Raw genomic sequence first — 27,767 nt, forward strand, 5'->3', positions numbered from 1 at the left:
GCAACCTGCACTTGCGTTTGTTTTGATCCAGGAGTGCAATACCTAGTCAACCACTGGGTGTCAAACTTATATACTGCACCTTTAACTCAATTACCAAAACAAGACAAATAAATAAATCCCAAATGAAGTACAATAGATACATAAGTACATAACATCAGAGAATAACTGCATGCAGATTGAAAAAAAAATAAACAAATTAATGAATAATATTTAAAAAATATTGAAAAATTCTACTAAAATGACAAAAGTTACAGGTTTCGCACTCTTTGACCTGCAGTTATAATCAAATCATGTTCAGAGAAAGGTTAGTAATGAACATTTATACACAAGTATTTATGTGTATAAAGCATCTGTTTTGTGAGAAGTGCTCCTCATATGATATGTGAATGACCTGTACAGCTTTACTTTGAGCAAGATTTCCTCGAGCGAGAATGCCGTTGACTGAAACTTTCTGTCGTACACCACGCCTACCAAAAGGGTACCCTTGGTACCCTTAAGCAGTGGAAATGCAAGCTTGATATAGGTGACCCGTACCGTACTATACCAGTCAGTGGAAACGGGCCATTAAGTTAATTCCAAAATAGCACAACATTTCTAAACAATGTTTTACTGTTGCTTGAAGAAAGCAGAATTGTGAAGTCACCTCATGAGACTCCACGTCGCTAGTGGTAGAGGGCGAGCGAGAATGGGACGTCACCTGGGATCTTCCATCCTCCTCCCGTGACGGTGTGTTGGAGAGGCTGAAGTTATCGATGGAATCAATCTAATGAGAATATTAGATACAGAAAATGTTTCTAGCTGTATCATAAACAGCAGATGGAAAACATATCTGCTGGAAACACAATACATGCCTGAGAAGCATCAACCAACAAGTAGGGCTAGGCGGTATGAAGGTATATTTCGTTATCGCGAAAAGTGCACCATAATTTTTTTTTTTAAATTTCGTGTACAGTCGAAGTCAGAATTATTTACCCTTCTGTGAATTTTTTTTCTTTTTCAAATATTTCCCAAATTACATTTTACAGAGCAAGGAATTTTTCACAGTAATTCCTATAATATTTTTTCTTCTAGAGAAAGTCTTATTTGTTTTATTTCAGCTAGAATAAAAGCAGTTTTGAATTTTTTAAAAAACATTTTAAAGTCAATATTATTAGCCCACTTAAGCTATATTGGTTTTTGATTGTCTACAGAACAAACCATCGTTATACAATGACTTGCTTAATTACCCTAATTAACCTAGTTAAGCCTTTAAATGTCAATTTAAGCTAAATACTAGAGTATACTGAAACATATCTAGTCAAATATCATGTCCTGTCATCATGGCAAAGATAAATGAATCAGTCATTAGAAATGAGTTCTTGAAACAATTATGCTTAGAAATGTGCCGAAAAAAATCTTCTTTCCATTAAACAGAAATTAGGGAAAAATATATATATATATATATATATATATATATATATATATATATATATATATATATATATATATATATATATATATATATATATATATATATATATACATGCAGGGGGCTAATCATTCAGGAGGGCTAATAACTGTATACGCCAAATTAACATGCAGAATGCTTGAGGCTAACAAAGACACTCCATAGGAGACTGGCAGTGTTTTCAATTGCTTTATATTTTCACCAATAAGTGATCACTTAGTTTCAATACATATAAGATTTGTAATTGTATATATTCTGTACTTTTGAAGGAAAAAATAGTTTGATATTTCTATAAAGTGTTTACATATTTATATTTTCATCTTTAAGTTTTATTATCCTGTTACTTAGTTGGGATATGCTTTATATCTGTGAGAAGATGTTGCTTGTGAAATGTTTATAATAATGCCTGTCGGTATAGAGCAATGGTCTCAAACTCAACTCCTGGAGGGCCACAGCTCTGCAGCTTCACCCACCTTAAACTCAAACCTGCTTAACAGTCTACAGGAGTCTTGAACACCTTGATTAGTCTGATCAGCTGTGTTTGAGTAGGGTTGCAGAGCTGTGGCCCTCCAGGAATAGAGTTTGAGCCCTATAACACACAGTAAACCTGTGAAATACAGTAGAATTTGTTGTTCATCTAAACTCATGTTTTGTGTATTGTATTTATAAGGTTATAAATAAAATACAAAATAATGATTTTCTTAAATATTCAAGCTTATTTATTATATAAAGCCCTTTTGTACGTTTTCTGGAATTACTACCTTTATAAAAAACTATATCATGAAAGGTATTGTTACTGTGATATTAACTTTCTCATACCGTGAAATAAAATTTTGGTCATACCACCCAGCCCTACCAACAGGCCCTTCAGAAACCCATCATGCACTTTAGCAGTATTCTGCCAAGAACAAAACAATTTCAAAGGCCCAAACACCATGTAAGTGACACCTGACAGAAACGAGAGCCAAGAGTGCAGCATAAATAATCAAAAAGAAGGACAGATGAACACAAATGCTATGTGTCTGTTTTTACAATGGTTTTAGAAACAGTAAATAAAAGCCAAATGTGTTAGAACGCAGTCACCAGTACAAAATGTTGCAGATGTATTAGCGTCAAAAAGCGTCAATTCTCTGCAGACAAAACTGACCCTCGAACCTGATAAAGGAGTATTGTACTTGAAACACCCTTTGGGATGTGTATGCATGTCACTTATGCCATGCAGTAATGGACCACACATGCATGAAAGTCACACAATTGAGGTAAAGATGAACCACAGCACCAGAACACAACAAAATGAGCTTACACGTCTGCCTTTACCAGTCGACCCACTGGCAGTGGAGCGCTTCATCACAGACGACAAAACAACACATATAAGGATATAAAAGAGAGCAAACAATACATGAGAACAGAGAAAGAGATTCAAAATCTTGAGTCTCTAAATAGCCTTGAAGTAATAATGGAGGATGTGTTATTTAATACACACTTCAAAAGCATTTAAAGAGAATAGAGGAAGTAGAACCATTAATAATGGCTGAATAACAAATAAAAAAGCAGACAGAATGGATGTGTGCGAAAATGATGATCACTTCTGCTGCAACTTCTTCTTAAAGTCATTTTTAAAGAATACTTACATCAAACTGATCCAGAGCAGAGGTCGGAGCATTGAGGAATGCCAGAAAGGAATTTTGGGAGTCTTGGTGCTTGACCCCTGAAAAATGAAGAAAAAAAAACAATACACAGTATGAAATGCATGTCACATATGACCATACATAACATCGACTCAATATTAGTCGCATCACAGCAAGAAAGTCACTGGTTTGAGTCTCAGCGAGGGCACTTGGCATTTCTGTGTGGAGTTTGCATGTTCTCCCCATGTTGGTGTGGGTTTCCTCCGGGTGCTCCGGTTTCCCCCACAGTCCAAACACATGCGCTATAGGGGAATTGAATAAACTAAATTGGCGGTATTGTGTGTATGTGTGTGTGTGTGTGTGTGTGTGTGTGAATGAGTGTATGGGTGTTTCCCAGCACTGGGTTGCAGCTGGAAAGGGCATCTGCTGTGTAAAACATATGAATAGTTGGCGGTTTATTCCGCTGTGGGGACCCCTGATAAATAAGGGACTAAGCAGAAGGAGAATGAGTGAATGAATGAATGAATGATTTCCAATGTTTGCGTTTTTACCTTTAGACAAGCGCAGATTGTCCGTTTCTTGTTTCAGCCTCTGGATCTCTGCCTGCAGGTCCTGGTTTTGCTTATCCGACTCCTCCAGTTTGCTGTGTAGAAGAAAATCAAATGCAATATGATGACTAAATGACTAAAACTAGATTAATATAACAAAATATGAGTAAAACACAGGTAGTGAAAGAGTTCAGTAATTTGACATGCATCAGAATGTAACTGATTATAAAAGAAATACAAGTTTTTTTTCTTGAGTTACTTTTTTATTTTGAGATGAAGATGTACTCAAAAATTAATTCAGGACTAATGCATATATCCATAAATGGGAAAAGATTCTATACAATATTATGAGGTTAATTTTTTTTTTAACTGCCAGCCCTAAAAACAATAACAAAATGAAGTAGAATTAATATAAAGTATATAACAAGTGCATTTTGTTATTCATAAGCTTTTAAATATGAATAAAATAAAATTTAAGCTTTGGAAATTGAGATTTACACATTATTTGAAAATCTGATGGTTCAAAAACAAAATCTAAATCTTGAAAAAATAGCATTAAAGGTTGTCTAAATTAAGCCCTTATCAATACATATTACTAATGAAAGATTTAGTTTTGATAAATTTACAGTAGTGCATTTACAAAATGTCTTTACTGAACATAACCTTTATTAAAGTTTACTAATTGAACTACTGAAATGTGTTTAATACTTTATATAAAAGGCTTTTTTGGTGATGGCAGCTTAAAGACGCCTCTCATATGGAGAATGAAGTCACATGCATTGCTCAGGCGTGAGATTTTTCACAGACTTCAACAGGGTGTAAAAATCTTGATGGTTCTGTGGGTCTTGTCTATCAAATCTGATCTTTAATTTGTATTTTCTATTGGATTTATCTCAGGTGATTGGCTGGGCCATTCTGCAGCTTTATCTTCTTTCCCTGAAAGCATTTGAGAGTTTCCTTGGCTGAGTTTTGAATCATTGTGTTGCTGAAATATCCACCATGTTTTCATCTTCATCATCCTGCTAATATAGATGTTGGACTGAAGAAGCTAATATTCATTTACACTGAGGAAGTGCAGAGGGTTTCTGAAGAAATACTGAGAGATTTCAGCTGCTGTCTGGGCGTTCACTGCCCTTCTACACCTCCCTTTTTTCATGTGTTCAATACTTTTTCCCTGTGTCATTTTATCACGGATAACTTAATTTGTAAACTAATTAGATTCATTTTATTTGCATATATGAATTTCTTTGATCTTACCAACATCTGGGGAAATTTTCAAGTCAACGGCACCATTAAAAATACGATTACTGATAAAAATGGTGACGTTCAATACTTATTATCTTGCATAAATAAATATATTAATAGTATAATTTGTGTATTAACAGATTATATTTTCTGCATAAAACTAGGCCTATCAAATCAAACCCATATCTGCTGACCACCATTTGGGACGTTCAGCAACTGCTTCTAGAACATTAACTAGATAATTGCACTCAACTAATTTCCTGATCTACCCACAGGTACAAGGTTTTAAAGGAGAGCTGTGTGTTTTACCACTCAGTAGCCATATGGGATGCCTTGACTTTGTTGAGCTCATCCTGGATGGTCTGTTTGGCTCTAATCTCAGCATCCAGTGCAGACTGCAGCTCCAGACGGGCAGACATGTCCAGCTTAGCCAGACGTCTCATCTTCCACGGCATGTCCTGGAATACCAAAAGAAAAGTTTAAACATAGGCTGGGTCACAATGTACTGTGAGATATGCTGACAATAAAAAGTATTAAAAAAAAGATTACTTTAGATATTAAAGTGATAGTTCAACCATAAAATGAAAATTACCTCATTGTACATTTTACCTCATGTAAGTGTCTGTTTTCTACTGAACACAAAAGATATTTGAAGAATGCTTGTTGGCACCCACTGACTTCCATAGTAGGACAAACAAAAAACTATGGATGTCAATTTGTGCCAGGTACCAACATTCTACAAAATATCTTTTGTGCTTAACAAACGAAAGACTAGGTTCAATCAAATAGTTTGTAAAAAAGTGAAGGATGAGTAAATGATGATAGTTTTCATTTTGGAGTGAACAATCTCTTTAAACACCTTTTCAGCACAGCCCAAAGAAAAGTTTGATGAAGAAATGAGATTTGTACTAAATATATTATTACTGGTAGCAAATAAAATGATAACAGTACATTGGATGGATGAAGGAACTCCAAATGTGGCTCAAAGAGACTTAAACAGGACAATCTAATGGAAAAATGACTGAATGTCTATAAATAAAGACTGATATTTTTCTGAAGAAACATTTAGAGGTTAATTAACCTATCTACCACCAATGTAATTTAAGGTAACAGCAATTTAACACAATTTTGATGCACAAATGTATCCCCTGAAAAGAATTTATGACGCAGTAATCTTTAGTTATTTCGTATTATTAATTACATTTTTTTTTATTGTTATTATTTTATTTTTGTAAATTATTATTCTTATTATTATTATTTTTTTTATATATATTTTTGTATTTTCTTAATGGTAAAGGGTTTAAACTATTGAGGAAGGGGTTGTTCTGTAAAAAAAAAAAAGAAAAAAAAAAAGGGAAAAATCATAAATAAAAAGTTTCAAAAAAAAATCTTCTGCATTTTTCACTCATCTATTACGCTTATTTCGTTCTTACAGTGGCACGTGCACCCAAACTGGCGTTCTTCAGGCCTTCCAGTTCTTCAGTCATCTTTGTGGCCAAAGCCTGCAGATATCCTCGAGCATCTTTCTCATCACTGACCCTGAAAACAGAAACACAGATGCTCAAAATTGCACTTACCAAACATTACCACTAGATGGCACCAAGATTGCACAAACGTTAAGGGTTTAAAAAAAGTACATACATAAAAGTCATAAAAGTGACTTGCCTTTGCTTTTAGAGACATAAATTGAGTACATTTTTTAGGATTTCCAGCCAATGCACACAAATCTAAAATAGCAGAAGCTCCTCCTAAACAGTAGCTTGAAGCAGGAGACTGAACAACTATCCAATGCCTACTTATCTGTTTTATGTCAGCTGAATAACACACAAGTCAAGCTTAAAAGATTCATAATGTGTTTCCTCCCCACTCTTAAGATCGTTCATACCCCTGTGCACTTATATCTCTTAGATTTCAAGATCTGTGCATTCTGCTAGCTAATTGAACTGATGCATTAAGCTGAAGGCATTCATTTTAAATTAAAAACTCTTCTAAGAGCTCAGGTCGACCAGGTGTGTACATATCGATAGTGTATGGTTGAAATAGCTCTACTTTTTAGAATAAAATGTCTGACAAATAGTTAAATCTACAAGGAAAAATACTTCAGTAAAACAAAACTGAGGTGATGCCATTATTTTATATTTTAAAACTCTTCTAAGAGATCAGGTTGACAAGGTGTGTACATTGTGTATGGTTAAAATGGCTCCACTTTTGGGGATTAAATGTCTGACAAATAATTAAATCTACAAGGAAATACTACTTGGCAATGATTTGTTTTTGTTTTTAAACTCCTCTAAGAACAACTGATGAGTTTATAAGGACTGATTTTATTTAATCATCTCCTTTAGTTTTTTTTGCTCTCACTTTGAATACCTAGAATAGCAAAGTCGAGTAAAGGAGGTCGAGCCTTCTCATTTATAGCTCCTAAACTCTGGAATAGCCTTCCTGATAACGTCCGAGGCTCAGACACACTCTCCCAATTCAAAACTAGATTAAAGACCTATCTGTTTAGTAAAGCATACACTTAGTGCATCACTTAGCGGGTTTCCACACAGGTTTCTGCACCTTGTTTATATACACTACGAACAGCAGCTACGCTAATTATTTTCTTTATTCTCCATTTCCACCTGGGGATACTCGTCCCGAGGCCCTCAGACTATGCAGAGTCACTGATTCGATCCAAGACCAACGACGAGATGATTCCAAGGTTTCCATATCCTGAGCAGTTACTGCGGTGGTCATGGAAGAGTGGTGAACATGAGACTGATTCCTGTGACGCTCCAGGGACAGACGAGTCTTCGCTGAGGCCAGCTTCCAGCCTCCGCCGCTGAGACTGCAGCTCTGCACAAGACGTTTGGCCAGCGGAGAAATTAAAATGGTCGTGCCCAACTGAGTCTGGTTTCTCTCAAGGTTTTTTCTTCACTTTCGCCAATTAGTGAAGGTTTTTTTCTCTCTCCGCTGTCGCCACTGGCTTGCATGGTTCGGGATCTGTAGAGCTGCGCATCGTTGGATTTGTTCTTCAGTGTTTGGACTCTCAGTAGTGATTATTAAACCACACTGAACTGAGCTGAACTGAACTTAAACACTACAAACTGAACTACACTGTTCTAATTTACTATGACCTTTTATGTGAAGCTGCTTTGACACAATCTACATTGTAATAGCGCTATACAAATAAAGGTGAATTGAATTGAATTGAACTTTGACTTTTGCATATCAAATGTTTTAATTGTAGCCAAGTTATGACTGCAATGCCTTAGTTGGGGATTGTTTTGTTTGGGTTTGTTAACAGTAAAAAGTTTGATTCTGTACAGAGACTCTGTATTCTATCCTGTAATTTTCTTTAGAATCAATAAAACTGTTAATCACTAAAAACTCAGGTCGACAAGGTGTGTATATATCGATTGTGTATGGTTGAAATGGCTTTACTTTTGATGATAAAATTATTGACACATAATTAAATCTACAAGGAAAAACTACTTGGCAATGATTTGGTTTTGTTTTTGAAACACCTCAAAGAAATTTGATGGGTTTATAAGGACTCATTTTATTTACTCATCTCATTTTAGTTGATTTTGACTTTTGTATATATTGAAGGTTTTAATTGTTTTTTTAACAATTTTTTATTAGTTTTTTAATTATAGCCAAGTCGTGACTGCAATGCCTTAATTGGGGACTAGTTTGTTTGCTTTGGTAAAAAGTTTAATTCTCTACAGAGACTCTGTATTCTATTCTGTATTTTTGCTTAAGGGTGTACTAAGACTAGGCTATCCGAACTGTGCCCAGGCACGTCTGACTTGAAGATTTCCCAAGTCGTTTGACAAGTGTGAGTGCTCTGAATCAGGCCCAGGCACGGTTCAGTTGACCGGACCTAGCTGGGTTGGAAGAGGTGAGATAGAGCACGGTTCAGTTGGTCTTTGGCACGGTCCACTTGTAGTGTGAGCGCATGAGGTTGAAACTGAAGGCGCAATGTCACTTTTAAGGGACTGTTTTTTAAACTGTTATTAAAGACGCAAACCCCCCACAGCACGTCAGCTGCACCTTCAGCAAACCTCCTAATATGTGCAGGAGGATGACTTTCATGAATATTTATGTGTCATTCGTGGTGGATCTGTTCAGCAAAAGATTTAACTGTTTGTCAGTGCATTTCAAACTGCTTAAAATAATACAAAACAAAAGAACTAAAGCAATCTTCATTGCACTAAATGAGAGCGCTTTTCTTCCTGTTAACCCGAACAGTCGCATCATCGATGACGTAAGCGTGCTCAGGCACGGAAGGCAAAATGCAATGTGAGTGCAGACTACGGAGGAGAGGGGAGGGGGACAATCGAGCCCCAGTGCAGTTCAAGACAACCGTGCCTAGTGTGAGTACACCCTAAAAATCAATAAAACTGTTAATCTCTAAAACTCCTCTAAGAGCTCCGGTTGAAAAGGTGTGTACATATCGATTGTGTATGGTTAAAATGGCTTTACTTTTGAGGATAAAATGTCTAATAAATAATTAAATCTACAAGAAAAAACTATTTTTAAAAATAAAATTTGTCTGTGTGTGTGTGGGTATTTAATATTTTCAAGGTTTTGGTTAGCCAACAAAGGGTTGAAAATCAAAAGAGAGCAAAAGGCGTTCCTAGTTCCTGTGGTGCAAAGAGCAGGTACTTCCACCAATAGATCTAGCCGATAGAGCTATGAAAAAGCTATTTTGGGGAGAAAGGCGCTACAGTGATCTGCAATCAACTGCAAAGGCAGTAGCTACACTGTAAAAATATCCTTAAATTAACAATGTTCCGTATTTTGTGATTCATTATTATTATTATTATTATTGCTTTTTAATTGCATTGTGGGATCTTTCCTCAAATAACTTTTGATGTTGAAAAGTTTGAACAAATGACTTTTATTGACATTTTTAATAGTTTGAAGTGATTTATGTTCACGTTTGGTGTTGTAAATTACGATACAAAAACCTGGTAATAAACCACCAGTACTTTTTCTGTCATTTTCCATTCTCTATTCATTATTACTTATACAATATATTGTCTCTCGACTGGCCTAGGAACGCCTCAGAATCCCCCCAGAGGAGCTGGAGGAAATGTCTGGGGAGTTGGAGGTCTGGCGTTCTCTCCTAAGACTGCTGCCCCCAAACCCCGGCCCCGAATGGAAATGAAAATGAATGAATGAATGAATGAATATATTGTTTCGAATACAAAATTTTTGTAATAGTCACTTAGCTAAACTGCACAGTTGAATTTTCATCATCAAAAGTCAACAGAGCAGAGATCAATCAACATCCCATAATGCAATTCATAACTGTAAATAAGTCACAAAATACATAACCTGTTAATTATTGTTTTTTTTGTGTGTGTTTACTATCAGTGGAACTGACAAAAAAGTATTGTTGAATGAACTTCTGATTTCAGATTTCACAATTAAACCAAATCCATCTGTGACAGAACAAATATAAAGTTGAATTCAGAATAATCAGCCCTCCTGAATTATTAGCCCACATGAATATTTTTTCCCCAATTTCTGATTAACGGAAAGAGTTTTTCAACAAATTTCTAAACATAATAGATTTAATAACTCAATTCTAAAAACTGATTTACTATATCTTTGCCATGATGACAGGAAATATTTTACTGGATATTTTTCAAGGTACTAGTATTCAGCTTAAAGTGACTTTAAAGGCTTAACTAGGTTAAATAGGCAAGTCATTGTATAAGAGTGATTTGTTCTGTAGACAATCGATAAAAAATATATTGCTTAAGGGGACTAATAATATGGTTAACAAAAAATTTAAAGCTGCTTTTATTCTAGCCAAAATAAAACAAATAAGACTTTCTCCAGAAGAAAAAACATGATAGGATATACTGTGAAATATTCCTTGCTCTGTTAAACATCATTTGGGAAATATTTGAAAAAGAAGACAAAAATTCACAGGAGTGACTTCAACTGTATGCGGTATAATGTGTCTTTGATACTCACCACTGAATGATTTCTGTGATCTGAGCCTCCCAGTGAGCCACGCTCTCTTTCTTATCAGCCAGTTCCCTAATCTCCTCCTCCAGCTGTTTGTTACTGCAGTTCAACTTCTCAATTGAAGACTTCATCTACACACACACAAATTACAGATTACATATGCTACCAATCAAAATAATATTTTAAAAGACTTTCATTCAGCATATAAAAGTGAGGATATTTTTGTTCAATTTCTATTTTCACTTGTTGTTTCTTTACTAGGTGGCATGGTAGCTCAATGGTTAGCACTTTCACCTCACAGCAAGAAGGTCGCTCGTTCGAGTTAAGACTCGGCCAGTAGGCATTTCTGTGTGGAGTTTGTATGTTCTCCCCGTGTTGGTGTGGGTTTCCTCCGGGTGCTCCGGTTTAACCCTCAGTCCAAAGACATGCTTTAAGTGTGAATTTATTCATGCAACCCAAAACTGGGAACACTCATTCACTATTGCATCCCAACCCTGTTCCTGGAGGCACACCAACAGAACATATTTTAGATATCTCCTTTATCTCACCCATTCACTTCAGGTTCCGGAGTCTCTTCTAATCTTCTGGTGAGTTGATTCAGGTGTGAATCATTATTAGCCCACATGAACTGTTGGTGTGCCTTCAGAAACAGAGTTGGGAAACACTGCACTATGGCAGGGGTGTCCAAACTCGCTCCTGGAGGGCCAGTGTCCTGCTATGTTTAGTTCCATTTTGCTCCAGCCAGAAAGTTTCTAGTACATGTAGTAAGAGCTTGATTAGCTGGTGTGTTTGATTAGGGTTGGAGCTAAACTCTCCAGGACACTGGCCCTCCAGGACTGCACTACGGCCAATTTAGCCTATTTAATTCACTTATAGTGGGGTAAACCGGAGCACCCGGAGGAAACCCACGCCAATACGGGGAGACATGCAAACACACAGAAATGCCAACTGAACCAGCCGGGACTCGAACCAGCGACCTTCTTGCTGTGAGGCAATCGTGCTACCCACTGCACCACTATGACGCCCTATAGGTGAATTGAGTAAGCAAAATATGCCATAGTGTGTAAGTGTGTGTGAATGTGAGAGTGAATGGGTGTTTCCCAGTACTGGGTTGTGGCTGAAAGGGCACCCGATGCATAAAACATATGCCAAAATAGTTGGCAGTTCATTCCACTGTGGTGACCCCTGATAAATAAGGGACTAAGCTGAAGGAAAATGAATGAAGGTTGTCCTTTCCAATCACACATCCTGTGAAACACAACTACTTAAAAACCTTCAGCAACAATGCTGAAAAAAGTTACCATCACATCAATAAACTGCATGCTAAAATATGTCCAAATTATACTTTTTCTGAATTGTAGCAATATTCACAAAAATTTTTAATTAATATATTTATTATTTTCACATCTGGAATTTACAGAATCAAATCAATGCACAAGTAAACATTATTTTCTAGCCACCCTACCAACAGCCCCTCCTTTCTGGACACATCATTGACAGTAAATATACCATATTGCGATGCACTGAGATATAACCAGGGCTTGACATTAACTTTTTTGATCACCAGCTATGGCTAGTAGTTTTCCAGCGTCGCTAGCCACTAGTTAGTTTAACTTTTTATTTCATTTAGCATGCCTGTGTGTGTCACCATGCACGTGATCATCCTCTCATTTGGTATTTACCTGTTATCTTTTGCTGGCGCGAACAGTTATTTTAACAGTTAGTTGTGCGGCTTTTCCATTCTAAGATCACATTTGCACGCATATTGACAAACAGTCATAAACTATAATTCTAATCTTTAGCGACTAGCCAACACAGGCAATTGAAAAATTATTTTCAACCAGCCAAAGTGGCTAGTGGGTGTGACTGTCTAAACTGCCAAAGCTGAAATCTACCTGCATTTGCCAGGTGTTTATGTCAAGCCCTGGATATAACATTCAATAATTGAAAAAAACAAACAAGTAAAAGTTTTTTACTTGCCACATAAAAAAAAGAAAAAAAAAAAAAAGTAATAATGTGTCAAAACAAGCTTTTTTTCAACATAGATTTTCTTTTTTTAAAAATAGCAAGCTTTAAAAAATATTAATTCATTCATTTTCCTTCGGCTTAGTCCCTTATTTATCAGGGGTCGCCACAGTGCCAACTATTCCAGCATATGTTTTACACAGCGGCCCTTCCAGCCGCAACCCATTACTGAGAAACAACATACACTCTATCATTCACACAGTACTATACTACGGCCAATTTAGTTTACTCAATTCACCTATAATGCATGTCTTTAGACTGTGGGGGAAACCGGAACACCCAGAGGAAACCCACACTAACACGGGGAGAACATGCAAACTCCACACAGAAATACCAACTGACCTAGCCGGGACTCGAACCAGCAACCTTATTGCTGTGAGGCGACAATGCTAACCACTGAACCACTGTGCTGCCCTTTATTAAACTAAACAGAAATCAATTTGCATGGACATGGGTAAATTTTCATAGGGATGCATTTAAAATGATTTAAGACTTACAAGTGATTTGAGACTTTTTAAGTCTTAAATATGTTAGATCTGAAATTTAAGTCATTTTAAGACCCCGAAGACACCCTGAAATAATAATAAACAAATGCATATTAATTTACAGCATTACTGTTTTTGATCAAATTAATTTAACCTTGAATAATCCTAATTAGAATTAGCATGAACAAAAAAAGTCTAACCCCAAACAATGGGCCATTTTCACATTTCCGGGTTTCTCAGCAGCAGAAGCCATCATAGTTGGGTAAACTTAGAGCGCAGTGAATGGGAGAGTACAACAAATCATTTTTTTACGATCCTGAAATAGTAAAAGAAAAACTCCACGATGGAGCTATCAAGACTTTCAGAAAATGAAAATAAATAGTGTGAGGCAAGCAGAAGAAAGAACAACGTCAAATGTACTGTCCTGCCCCCATAGACATTGCATTAGAAACACATTTAGAAATTCATTTTTTGTAATCTGTTGCAGAGATGATATAATGCATGCATAAATACATATTAATGTTCATAAGTTTTTTTTTTAGATCTAAATATTAAAAACTTTGAAGGATTTAAGGTGCAGATGACCTTTAAAGGAGTCACAACAGTCTTGTGAAAAGGGTCAATTGAGCGATTTAGATTTTTTTTGTTTTCTTCATGAATGCCTAGTCACTAACATCCCACAGGCTTGATTTCGAAAATGCAGTTTAGCACATCTCTAACCGAGCTACACACTTTATATTCCAGCGAACAGAAAATAATCATCATTAAAGGGTTTCACTCCTGCACGAGCTTGAAAACATACCCATTATCGCGTCAGAAAATCACAAACCAATACGACGATTTGAGGGTCAAAGATGCAATTATATGAACCAGACAGACAGCGACTGGCTCTCATCAGCGCCTGCAGGAGGACCACCATGCAAAAACCACCCGTATCTCTCTAATGCCCTCCACATTTCCCCCACGAAAAGCACAGCGCTCATGAATAAACATGACACCCTCATGACTGACTCCGCAGTAAACATGTCTGTTAGTACACACATCTAGTCAACTCTGATTTAGCCATGCTCTCTATCTTAAGCAAGAGCTGGTGAGGTTGACCACCCTATAATTACACTTGCATTATGCACAGTTTTCATTTAACACGGTTCTCCGACCGAAGCGCTGAACCCTCGCTAGTGGTCCAAAGGAAAACCATTCCAGATTCCTGTCTGTTGATCAGCATATTTCCCTGTGCTTACAAAGAGGGAGGAACGCTGACTGGCTTCCCAGTAAAACACTGGCAAGGAGGACCACATCTTCAGCCTAACGTACTCATGCAAAGACTCTTTTCTTTCTTTCATAACCAAGCATTGCCCTCTATCCAAGGGTTCTTCTCTAAACATCTCAGCCATTAGCTGAGAGCACTTTTTAAACTGTCTTTACTGATTTTAGGAAATTTAAAGGGGATCTATTGTGCCCCTTTTTAAAATATGTAAAATAAGTTTCTGATATTCCTAGAGTGTGAAGTTTCATCTTAAAATACCACAAAAATAATGTTTTATAACTCTTTGAACCTGCCCCTTTAAGGCTTTGATCCTAATTGTGCCATTTTGGTGACTGTCACTTTAAATTCAAATGAGATTGAGCTACAAATACCTGTGTGTCAGCATAGTGGCAGAATTAAAAACAAGACTAAGGTCCTATGCTAATGAGGGAGAGCTGGTCACTATCGAGCCGGGCTTTCCCACTTTGATGACACACAGAAAGAGAGAATGTCAATCACAGTGTTTCTGCAGACTGGTTTTATCAAGTGTGATAATAAAAATAAAATTAATACAGTTTTGCCATTAGAAGCTGGCTATCTTCACTCACTGTTGCCACACTGAAATCACATGCAAATCGGTGCTTGTTCACGTGAGTGAACGCCGACGCCCGTGAGATATTTGGCATGCTAAATATCTATACCTGTCGGCGATTCAAATCATGCCGTGTGAAATGTGTTCTGAATGAAAATAACATTGGCGATTGCCTACATCCAATGAGAGAGCAGCATCCACTAGTGTGGGTACCTGCAGGTCAGCGGGAGGTTGAGGGAGAAGTTAAAAGCTCTAATTTTTAGTTTATTGAAGAAATTAAGGAAAAACTAGTGTAAATTTGGCAGTAGCAGCTGTGTCTGTTTAACGAGTCATCTGAGCAATACCACAACTGGGTCGAAAAAGAAAAAAGTTGGAGTGAAATTGCTAATTCCCTTTAAAGCAGGTGAACAAAATAAGTAAATTTTCTACCCCACTAAAGGCTTCGTTCTCATTATGTAGTTAATAACAAAAGATATACTACGTGACCTTGCATTGTTTCCATCTCACTTCTTGTGTGTGTTTGATTGTGAGATGTAGTTTGGACAAAGTTGTTGGTAATTCTCCTATTGTAAAGTCATGCAGTGTGAAACCCCCTGTCGCGATCCATCTTGCAGTGTAAACACAGCACAGACAGAACGCTACCCCAGTCATGCAGTATGAAAACATCTGAGACACGACTACTTTGAAAATCCTGCAACTCGTAGGGGTTTACCCTGGGGTAAGGGGTTTAAACACAGTTTAGCGGCAGCAATGTTTGAATATAACCAGCTTCTAATGGTAAAACATATTTCATTTTATTTTCAATATTCACACTTCATAAAACAGTCTGTATAAACACTTTAATTGACATTCTCCCTTTGTACATGTCATCAGAGGGGAAAAGCCCTACCCATTAGTAACAATCTCATTAGCATAAACAGCCCTGAGTGAGAAGCAATCATCCGTCATTAGAGTTTTAAAATCTGCTGCTGTGCAGACACATTCTTAGCTCCACCCTCTTTTGAAAAGCACAATCTCATCTGAATTTAAAGTGGCAGTCACCAAAACGGCACAGTTTGAATCAAAGCCTATAAAAAGGGCAGATTCATAAAGTTATTAAACATTATTTGTGTGGTATTTTGAGCTGGAACCTCACATACACGCTCTAGGAACATCAGAGACTTATTTTACATCTTAGGTCCCCTTTAAATCCTGCTGAGGGCACTTATGAACCGCTACACATCTTTCTTTTAACCACTTTGTGTGCTTTACACTCCGTTTGAAGCGCTCAGGAATGAGACCCAGAATTAATTCATGGTTTTAACAAAGAGCATCAACTCTGACCGCTAAGAACCGAGGCCTCCTGTCATCTCCAGCAGGGTGACCACATCAAACAGAGACTGGAATCTCTGACTTCAGGCTTCAGTAATATGAGAGATGGAGGCTGTGGTTGCAGGATTATGGGCTGATGTGTGTTAGTGTTACACAGCATCCTGGAGCCACAGCAGTGTCATAGTATCCAAGCCTAAAAATACTGGTGCACCGCAACTTTTATTTTTGTAATAGTAGTAGTTTTACAATATCCAGTGTTGTTTATGTTGTAGCTATATTTGTTGATACACCAAGAGTTTAACTTTAATCTAATGTTTGTCTAAGATAATGCCAAAAATGGACAATATAATATGAGGATGACAAATTTGTGAGAACTCACTGTCGGCTGTCATTTGAGAAGACTTAAAGGGATAGTTCACCAAAAACTGAACAAATCTGTCATCATTTATTGACCCTTAAGTGTTTCCAAAACTTTAAGAGTTTCTTTTTTCAGTTGAACACACACACAAAAAAGATAACCACTGACTTCAGTAGTATTTGTTTTTCCTACAATGAAAGTAAATAGTTACAGGTTTTCAGCTTTTTTTTTGTTTGTTTTTTAATTATTTTTAGGGTTTTTTCACCTTTATTATGACAGCATAGTAGAGAATTCAGACAGGAAAGCATTGGGGGCAGAGAAAGGGGAAGGATCGGCAAAGGACCTCGAGCTGAGAATCGAACTCGGGTCGCCGTGAGCACGTCGGTGCTATATGTCAGTGCGCAGTACCACTTGGCTACTGGCGCTGACAGCTTTTTTTAATATCTTCTCGTGTTCAAAAGAGGAAAGAAACTCAAAAAGGTTTGAAACCACTCTGAGGTTTAGTAAATACTATTTCAATGTAGGACCAAGAAAAGTTTGTCCAATAAAAACGCTCGGTCCGAACATTATGATAAGCTGTCCTACCTGGCTTTCAAACTATATAATTATATACATCTGCACACCCTATTTGTGCAGAAAGATTTACATCATCATGTTCAAGACAGGCAAAAATCAACAACCTACCTTCTGTTTTAAGTTTGGTATAAAATTACTAACAGTACTATAGAGAAAATATCTAATTGCGTTTTTTTATTTATTTGCGATTTAATTTTGTAGTCAAGTTTCAGCTCAATAATCTGTATAGTAGCTTCTTACTCCTAAAATGCAGTGAGTGTTTTGCTGAGTTTAGACTGCAGGATTTTCAAAGTAGTCGTGTCACAGACGTTTTCACACTGCATGATTATCTGGGGTGGCGTTTCATCGTTGCTTGGTTTACACTGCAAGATGGATCGGCGACAGAGGGTTTCACACTGCATGACTTTAAAATAGGAAGAATGGTCGACAACTGTCCAAACTACGTCTCACAACCAAACACACGCGAGAAGTGATATGGAAACAACATGAGGTCACGTAGTATATCTTTTGTTATTAACTACATGATGAGAAAGAAACCTTTAGTGGGGTAGAAAATGTACTTTTTTTCTGCTCACTTGGCTTTTGAAGGGAATTAGCAATTTCTCTTCAACTTTTTTCTTTTTCGACCCGGTTGTGATATTACTCAGTAGTATTTCCAATAAATTTTCCTTCATTTCTTGGGCCCAAATAAACTAAAAATGAGCGCTTTTGACTCCTCCCCCAACCTCCCGCTGACCTGCAGTTACCCACACTAGTGGATGCTGTTCTCTCATTGGCTGTAGGTAATCGCCGATGTTATTTTCCATCAGAACACATTTCACACGGCATGATTTGAAATCGCCGACAGCTCCAGATATTTAGCATGCCAAATATCTCACGGGCGTCAGTGACTCATCTGTGATTCTCTCAGATCGCGTCTTTGATAGTTCACACTGTGTGATTGTTACTCACGTGAACGAGCACCGATTTGCCTGTGATTTCAGGCGTTTGTCAGCGATTCCTCAAAACCTGTCGGCGAGTCAAAATCGAGGCTAAAATCATGCAGTCTGAACTCGGCATTAGCTTAAAAAGGCACTGAAAAGATATTAACTTATTTGAACTTTTATTCAAATTTATTTTTAAATATTCAGAAATTAAACACTCATTTTTCTCTAGAGCAAACAGTAAACACAAATAAAATGACCTTACCTTTCTGTAAACAAGTTGAACTCAAATTAGGGAGATAGTATAGCTTATTATACTAACAAAAAATAAATAAATAATAATAATAATAATTATAAAATATAGAACACTGGGACCAAAGTCTTGAACTGGTTCACAGATGTTCTATTAACACAAGACATTGTCTCATTCAGTTTAAAGTGCTTCATAGGCTTCATTATTCCAAGTGTAAATTGAATAAAATATTTACGGAAATATCGCCAGTGTGTGACAAATGTCAGTTTTTAGATTCCAACCTGTCACATTGATATGTTATGTGTCCCAAATTACTGAGTTTCTGGAACAAAATATTTAAAATTTTTTCAGATACATTAGACATTCCGATTGAACCAGATCCTATATTTATTATATTTGGGGTTTCCTATACACTATTTATTATTTCAGTATGCTGATGTACTTCCAAATGAAACAGAATATTAAGTGGGGGCGGGCTTTCTTTTGCGCATCATTCTCTCATAGCAAACTAATAGCAAGAGAAGCGTGGTTAAGAATATCGTAGCTGAAGTTTCAAACCGACATCAACTGAGAATGACTGCCCACTCTAAACACTGAAGCAAATGCTCAGACAATTTGATTGAAGATTAACAAAACAAAACATTTTTTTCAGTGGATTAACTTGCACAAACTAATTGTCCACCTAAAGTATAACAATGTGCCCTTTCAAAATAAACACTGCACTCAAGAATACGATTACTGCTGCTTTTTCAAACTACCCGTTTAAAACGAGCTGAAACAACACAATTCTTGTGATTTCTTTGGCCAATTTATTTGTTTTATGTTTAGTCCACTTAAATTTGAAAACAATTAAGTTAAGCGTTTTGTGTTGGGACAACATGAAGGAGATGTAGTTTGTAGTTCCCAGCATGCTTTATGTTGGATTGAATTAAGAGGAATATTGACAATAAAAGTAATCTTAGGTGTTTAAAGTTAATTAAAAGACTTGTTAGAGTTTAATCTTCACTTTAGTTTGAAGATTTAGAAGATTTTCATGTAAAGTTTTGAGATTACCACCTTGCAGAGACACTCATGCTTTGAGTGTTGGCAGCTTAATTAGCAAAAATGCAGTTTGCTGCTTTGCTCAGTGAGCAATAACTGTCCTAAAAATAGTTCTGAGATCAGTCTCAATCAACTGTATATGTAACTCATGTAATATGCTTAAAAATGTCTCTTTTAGTTTATTTAGGGAGACTTTGAAATGTATGACACATAATAGATTTACATGATATTATCAGACCTTTGAGTTTAAGTTAAATAAAAATACAAATGTATGTAAACTTTTATTTGATAAAACCATGTTGGACCAACTCGACTGCATTTAATTGTGTAAATATTTTTTTAATTGGTGTTAAACAAATTTATTGGATGGAAATCCTGCCCTCAATTAAATTGAGTTCATCCAATGAGTTATTTTTTTGAGTGTGTAAATATCAAGCACATAAGCTTCATGCTGATTTTAAAGCATCGTGACAGTCCCAGAAGAGTGTGAATATTCACCTTGTTGAGCTCGATGGACAGTTTCTTGTTCTCCTCAGACAGCAGCTCTCGCTCTCTCTCGTACTTCTGTTTGTACTCGGTCTCAAACTCGACCCGTTCGCTCTGACTGTGAGAGTGAAATGATTTAATGAACATCAGGGTTAGTGCATTCGGAATCCAATACACACTGCTAACAGACTAACACAAGCCAACCTCAAGAGCTTATTTTAAAGAGGATACATTCTACAGTGTATTTTATAATTCCCCCTTAAGTCCACTTATTATGTTGTCTAAATTTCCCTAAACCACAAATGAGAAGTTAGTTTTAAAATGATCATTTGTAACCCTCAGTGTCCTTTAGAATTATCAAGTAAAATAACACATGGTCGTGTGTCAGATTCAGCTAGAACATATAGGGTTCTCACAGTGTGCTATAACCCAGGGTGATTCTAAACACCGCTTTTAACCCTTGGTAAAGTGTGTTGTTTGAAAGTGGTGTTAGCACTGCATTTTACCCAGGGTTATGAGACCAGGTTTAGCAGAGCATAATGTGGTGTGTCTGTGTGTTGCTGCTGAATGCTTGGCAACAGACAGCCAATCAGAAATTGAGCAGCGAGGCTCATGCCACGATAACAACAGGAAATATGCTTCATGTAAACATCAGTCGGTGAGAAAGAAAATAAATATTAAGATGGAAAGCGTGTAGACTGGAGTGATCAGGAAATGGTAAGATGACAAACTTTGCTTCTGGTTTCTATTCATTTGTTTATTTATTACATATTTATTGCCACATCAGCAACTTATGGCTATTTCGTAGCCAAATGCATATACATTAAAATATTACATGATAAAAACTAATTCGTATTATACTAAAAAAGTTACTTAGACAAATATATAAAATATAAATAGATCAAATTCACTTTATTATTACTAAATTTATTCAAAGTTAAATATGATTTTTCAGTTCTATTTTTTGATAAAAAATGTAAAACTCTTCCTGGTGGTACCTTTTTAAAAATGTCCATCAAAGTACTCTCCTTATAAAAATCTTGTCTAATGGAATTTTCCATTCATTTGTAATGTTGTCTTTGATTTCTTGCCTTTGCACATCTCGTAAAATAGCTACAGATATATACAGTGACATTTTTTAATAACTGACAAGATGCAGACTCAGCAGCAGTGATACTGCAAATATGCAAATAGGATGGTTAACCCTGGGTTTAGGAATGTACCGTGAAATGTATATTATGAGCAGTGTGCAATGATAAATAAGGGACTAAGCTGAAAGAAAATGAATGAATGAAAATAAATTTAAATAATAAAATGAATAATAAAATAACATTTGTATTTAAAAGAAACAGAAACATTATTAAAAGAATATTTAGGATTAATGAGCCGGTATCTTACAGTACCAGTGATTATAGCAGATCAATAACATCTCAAAAAATAAAATAAAATAAAATGTTGCTTGATTATTACGTCAGAATGAGAGTATAGTTCCTAGTCATATCGACTAAGAAAATTAGCAACTTTTAATTTCCTGTCGGTTTTAGTACACGATGATCTCTTCTTAAAACACACTTGTTCAATCTGGCTTTTAGCACAGGGTGAGATATTGACATTTTATTTATATTTAATTTTATTTATTTGTATTCTTTAAGTATGTGTTATGCTTTGTTTTACCCTTTACTGCTAGCACTTAAGTGAACTTTGCTGTTATAAAGTGCATTATAAATAAAATTGGACTGAATTTCATTGAATTTAATTTAAAGACATGATTAGAGATAACCCAGGGTTTAGGTTGATCCAGGGTAAACAAATTCAAGTGTGAAAACCCCTTATGTGTATTTTAATTGCGTACCTCTCTCTGCGGGTCTTCTCCAGCTTGTCTTTAAGCATCCGGATCTCATTCTTCAAGCTGAGCTGCTGTCCCTCAGACTCTCTCAGCTCCTTCTTCAGGCTCTTCAGTTCATTCGCATGTTGCTGTTCTCTGCGGGAAAGCTCTTCTTCGTAGTGCACCGTCTTCTTTTCCAGGTCTGCTCGTAGTTTACTGAGCTCTTGGTGCTGCTCAGACGACCCAACGCTTGGAGAGCGGCCCACCTGCTTCTGCTGCTCCATGACAGACCAAAAGAAGAGAGATCAGAGACGTGTACATGACTCATTCAAAGTTAAGCACAAAAAATTTGGACAAATAATTTTTATTTTTAAATAATTTGTCTTTTCTTCCCTATAAAGTAACATTCTGATTAAATGTAAACAAGCCATATCCATGTGAACCGGATGTTGCAGAGACTTTTGTTTCAGTGTGTTGATGTACTTCAAACTAAAACTGAATATTGAGTAGGGGGTGGGGCTTTCGCTTTGTGCATAATTCCCTTACCGTGCATTCACTTGGGGCTTCAGCATCAACGATTGACCGAGGGTGTGTCTGAAGTTGGGGCTGAAGCTATTGTTAACATGTTATTCTCTCTCTCTACTTTGTTTACCTGAAAGGAGGTTATTCGGGTTACAAATGAGGAGAGCGCGCGGGGCGGGGTTTTCGGGAGAATGTTGATTGAAGAGGTCTTGTGTGTGTGAGAGGAGTGAATTAACGGAATAAAGTGTGCTTAAATAAACGTCGTGTTTATTCAACTTTACAGCGATCGTCATAGCAGCATCAGCCAATGAAATTAGTCTGCAATCGGCTACTTTTTGAGCTGGGGTATTTGCATAAAGCGATCTGATTGGCTGACGCTTCCGTTGGCTCTTGAAAAGTTGAGAAATTCCCAACTTCTGCAGCGAGCAACGCCACTGAAGCAGCACCGACAGATCCACAATTCAGTTAGGCAACACCTGACATCATTCATTCAAAGTGAATGGGAAGCATTGACGCTGACGCCTCATGTGAATGGGGCTTTATAGGAAACTAATAGTAAAAGGGGTGTAAGTTAAAGCCGTCAAACTGACCCCTCCAAGCGCATAAGCAATTGGTCAGACTTTGATTGAAGATTATTAAAAGAAATATACATTTTTTAGTGGATTAACTTGCACAGATTAATAGTTCACCATACAATAACTAATTATTAAAAACAAAATTATAAAAATATCTGAAAATGTAAAATGAAGATGTATTATATTAATACGTTAATTCATGACGTACTATTATAACTATTGATATAGTTAGCAAATTATAACTGTTATTAATAAAACATTTTTAAATTGTCCATTTAGGGGCGGCACGGTGGCTCAGTGGTTAGCACTGTCGCCTCACAGCAAAAGGGTCGCTGGTTCAAGTCCCTCCTGGGCCAGTTTGCATTTCTGTGTGGAGTTTGCATGTTCTCCCGGTGTTGGGTTTCCTCCAGGTGCTCCGGTTTCCCCCACAGTCCGAACACATAGCCTATAGGTGAATTGAATAAACTAAACTGACCGTAGTGTATGAGTGTGTGTTTGAATGTGAGTGTGTATGGGTGTTTCTCAGTACTGGGTTGCGGATGGAAGGGCATCCGCTACATAAAACATGCCAGAGTAGTCGCCGGTTCATTCCACTGTGGCGACCCCTGACAAATAAAGGACTAAGCCGAAGGAAAATGAATGAATGAATGAAAATTAATTCAAATAATAAAATGAATTATAAAACAACATTTGTATTTAAAACAAACAGAAACATTATTAAAATAATATTTAGGATTAATGAGCCTGTATCTTACAGTACCAGTGATTATAGCAGATCAATAACATCTCAAAGAATAAAATAAAATGTTGCTTGATTATTACGTCAGAATGAGAGTATAGTTCCTAGTCATCTCGACTTAGAAAATTAGCAACTTTTAATTTTCTGTCGGTTTTAGTACACGATGTAAATACTAAAGTATCAAGCTTTAAACAGGAAAATTATTAAATCTCTTTTTTTTTAATGTTTGAGTGAGACGCTAACGATCTAATCCGATTCAATGATCTATGCTAAGCTAAAAGTGCTCCCGGCATACCCAGAGATCGACTGAATAGACTCAATAATGGTAAAACTTAACTGTTTACTCTAGAGGAGTTGTGAAACTATTTCGCAAAAATGTGGAGGGGTTTAACTGAACCTAAAACCTCCTTTACAGTGGCAAAATCACTGCAAGGCAAGTTTTGCTCTTTATTTTGAGCAAAGAAGTGTTTATGTGCACAAACCTTGACGCCGTCCAGCTCCTCTTCCAGCTGTCTGCTAAACTGCTCGCTGCGCTCCCTCAACTTCTTCTCTTTCTGAGCCTCAGCAGACATCTCTTCAGCCTGGACCTCCATCTACACACAGTTTAGACGCGTTTAATGTAAAGTTGAAGTCAGAATTATTAGTCCTCCAGAATTACTAGCGCCCTTGTTAATTTTCCCCCAATTTCTGTTTAACGTAAAGAAGATTTTCTTTTTAACACATTTCTAAATATAATAGTTTTAATAACTCATTTCTAATAAATGATTTCTTTTATCTTCACCTTGATGACAGCACATAATATTTCACTAAAGTTTTTTCAAGATACTAGTATGCAGTTTAAATGGGAATGTAAAGGCTTAACTAGGTGATTAAGCAAGTTAGAGAATTGGGCAAGTCATTGAACAACAGAAAGAATAAATAAATAAATAAATAAATAAATAAATAAATAACAGGAGGGCGAATAATTTTGACTTCATCTGTATTTGTTCATCTTTTATGGGCAAGTCTGAAGCACACCATAAATTAATTCTGTCGGTTTATACAGGGCTAGCAGTCTACAAACTGTTTCTACTTATACACACTCAGGTATCGGTTCAGTACTTGGTATCAGGAAGGGAAAAAGGGTATCGGCAGTGATGGAATGAGTACTGAAAAATCCTACTCAAGTTCCATTACTTGCCCAAAAATGTAGTGCAAAGTAAAAGTATCTGTTCTAAACATTACTCAAAGTATGAGTAAAAATGGCTCTTTGGAAGGTACTTATTGAGTAGTGAGTATAACAATGTGAAATGCTGAGGCTTTTACATGCTGTAGGGAATTTAGTGATTGGTTAAGACCATTTGGTGATTTCAGTTCTCATCTTCAGTCCAAACATTTTAATCTTCATCATCACCTTCATCTCTCGGTCATTGTGTGTAATGAAGATTCTGCATCTTCCTGACCAGGGTTAATGCTTCCACACTGTACATGTTTTCTGACGCTACCCCAGATAGTTTTCTGATTTATAGAGCGCCTGTGTCTAGAGGTTGTTACGTATGATGCATGTGCAATTTGATTGGACGGGAATCAAAGGACTGATTATTCTTAGACAATCAAATATAAAACAATATAAGTAAAAATTAAAGTAGTGACTGCAGTTTGAAGGAAAATAATGGAGTAAAAGTACAGAAACAGCACTAAAATATATACCCAAGTGAAAGTAAAAGCAAACATTTTTAAAAGTACCTAGTAAAGTACAATTTCTGAGAAAAAACTACTCAATTACAGTAGTTCGAGTATTGTAATTTGTTAGTTTACACCGCTGGGTATCGGAATATCCCTACTTCACACAAACCTCTTTCTTGGCTCTCTCAGCTTTGCGCACATCCAGCCGAAGCGCCTCCACCTTCTGATTGAGTGAATCCAGCTCCTCCTCTTTGTCCAGCATCTGTCGGGTCAGACGCTGTTTCAATGACCTCAGCTCCGCCACTTTCTCGCTCACCTCCTGCATGGCCATTTTCCTCTGACTGTCAGCCTCCTTCAGCTCCTTCCCTTGAGCTTTCTGCTTCTCTGAGGACTCCTGCAGACGCTGATGAAAACAAAACATGATACAAAAGTTGAAACAAATGATTAAAAAAACTGAAGAATAAAATTAATAAAACTGTATTATTTCTAATAATTAATACCAATATGTTGATTTAAAAATTATTTTATTATTAATTACAATTAATACTGTTTAAATTGCTCTTCATTTTCTTTGTTTATATTTATATTAATGTAATTATTATTAAAAAAATATTATAATTTAAAAATTAAAAATTTTTTATAAATACATTTCAATTATTAAATATAAAATAATTAAAAATGTATAATAAAATAACAAAAATATAAAGCATTGCATAATTAAAGTAATTAATTTAAATATATTCAATTAAATAAATTATGTTACCGTTTACGTATACTTATTATTTTAAAAGTTTTTTAAATAATTATTTATTTAAATAAATAATATTAATAAATTATTTTACTTCATTATTTCAAAGTTGAGACAAATAGATAAAACCGTTTTATTTACAATAATTAATACAAATATGTTGATTTAAAATTTTTGTTTTATTTTAATTAATTACCAATACCATTTAAATTTCACCTCATTTACTTCCTTTACATTTATAATAATTTAACAATTATTAAAACAGCTTAAATAATTACAATTAAATAATTTTAATTATTAAAATAAATCTAAAAAATGCATAATTAAATAATACAAATAAAGCATTGCATGATTAAAATTACATTAATCCAAATAAATCGTTACCAATTTTGTATAATTATCAAATTTGATTTGTATTCATTTTAATACATTATCTTATTTCATTATTTCAAAGTTGAGACAAATGAATAAAACTGTATTACTTCTAATAATTTAAACAACATGTTAGTTTAAAATGTATTTCAGTTTATTATAATTTATAATGAATTAAACTAATAAAAGTTTTTATTTTAATTCATCATTTGGATTTAAACTTAATAAAAAGTTTACATAATTACATTTCAGTTATGAAATATAAAATACTAAAACAATTATTATAATTAATGAAATAAGGCATTAAATAATTACATTTAAAATAATGAAAACTGAAAATTATGAATTACAACTTATATATAATATACAACTAATAATTAATATAAATATATTCATTAAAATATTTGCTACTGTTTGTGTGGATTTACAAATGTGAAGTTAATTAGTAGTTACTTATTATTTTAATGCATAGTTTTACTTTTTATTATTTAATTTCAAAATGTTACATTTATTATTTCATTTTTTTTTAAATAAATCAACTTTCTATAAATTACAGTCAAAATTTGACAAATTTTGCATGTTTCAGGTGAATTTTATGCATCAGCCAAATCATTCTAACCAATGCAAATTGAGCTGTGACATACAGTATGCATAAAATACACCATTATACCTCTCAACAGATATAATGCAGCACTTTCAAATAAACCCATACATGCACTTATCTCTTGAGCAGTATGTGAAGCTGCAATTAAATGACTACCTTCTGCAGGTCATCTCTCTCCTGCTTCATGCTCTTGAGCTGTTTCTCCAGAGACCGCATCTGTTTGGAGGAGTCCTCCATATCCCTGCGTGCAGAACTGGCTTGTTCCAGCTGCTGCTCCACCTGTCCTGTATCTGAGAGAAACAAAAACAAGAGCAGATGCAAACAACTGTGTGAGTGTTAAATAATGTGTATGTACAGTTGAAATTATTAACCCTTCTGGGAAATTTTTAATTATTTTTAAATGAAGTGATGTTTAACAGAGCAATGCAGGTTTCACAGTATTATACACCCCTTTCATACACCTAGCGCAATAAGGCGCAAGACGTGCACGGCACAATTGGTTGCTATTTTCAGACCAGTGCAACAAATTCTCACGTTTTTCGACACGTTGTTTAAATAGCAAATCATTTTCGCCACTTTGTGG

The 27,767-nt window shown here is 35.7% G+C and overlaps 1 protein-coding gene across 1 annotated transcript in view; it reads right to left on the reverse strand.

The window, feature by feature from the left end:
- The window catches only part of cdc42bpaa (CDC42 binding protein kinase alpha (DMPK-like) a), a 157,389-nt gene that overhangs the window by 54,078 nt on the left and 75,544 nt on the right, over positions 1-27,767 (reverse strand). Inside the window, exons 12-23 of the mRNA XM_056476987.1 lie at positions 27,341-27,474; positions 25,630-25,863; positions 24,278-24,388; positions 21,987-22,234; positions 20,147-20,252; positions 10,845-10,969; positions 6,302-6,407; positions 5,178-5,326; positions 3,627-3,718; positions 3,079-3,155; positions 2,751-2,789; positions 644-763 (exon numbers count right to left, since the gene is read on the reverse strand). Of these exons, the coding sequence (XP_056332962.1) occupies positions 644-763; positions 2,751-2,789; positions 3,079-3,155; positions 3,627-3,718; positions 5,178-5,326; positions 6,302-6,407; positions 10,845-10,969; positions 20,147-20,252; positions 21,987-22,234; positions 24,278-24,388; positions 25,630-25,863; positions 27,341-27,474 (1,541 nt within the window). The remainder of the gene's footprint in view (positions 1-643; positions 764-2,750; positions 2,790-3,078; positions 3,156-3,626; positions 3,719-5,177; positions 5,327-6,301; positions 6,408-10,844; positions 10,970-20,146; positions 20,253-21,986; positions 22,235-24,277; positions 24,389-25,629; positions 25,864-27,340; positions 27,475-27,767) is intronic.

Source organism: Danio aesculapii, chromosome 17 (genome assembly GCF_903798145.1).
Source record: "Danio aesculapii chromosome 17, fDanAes4.1, whole genome shotgun sequence".
Taxonomy (NCBI): Eukaryota; Metazoa; Chordata; class Actinopteri; order Cypriniformes; family Danionidae; genus Danio; species Danio aesculapii.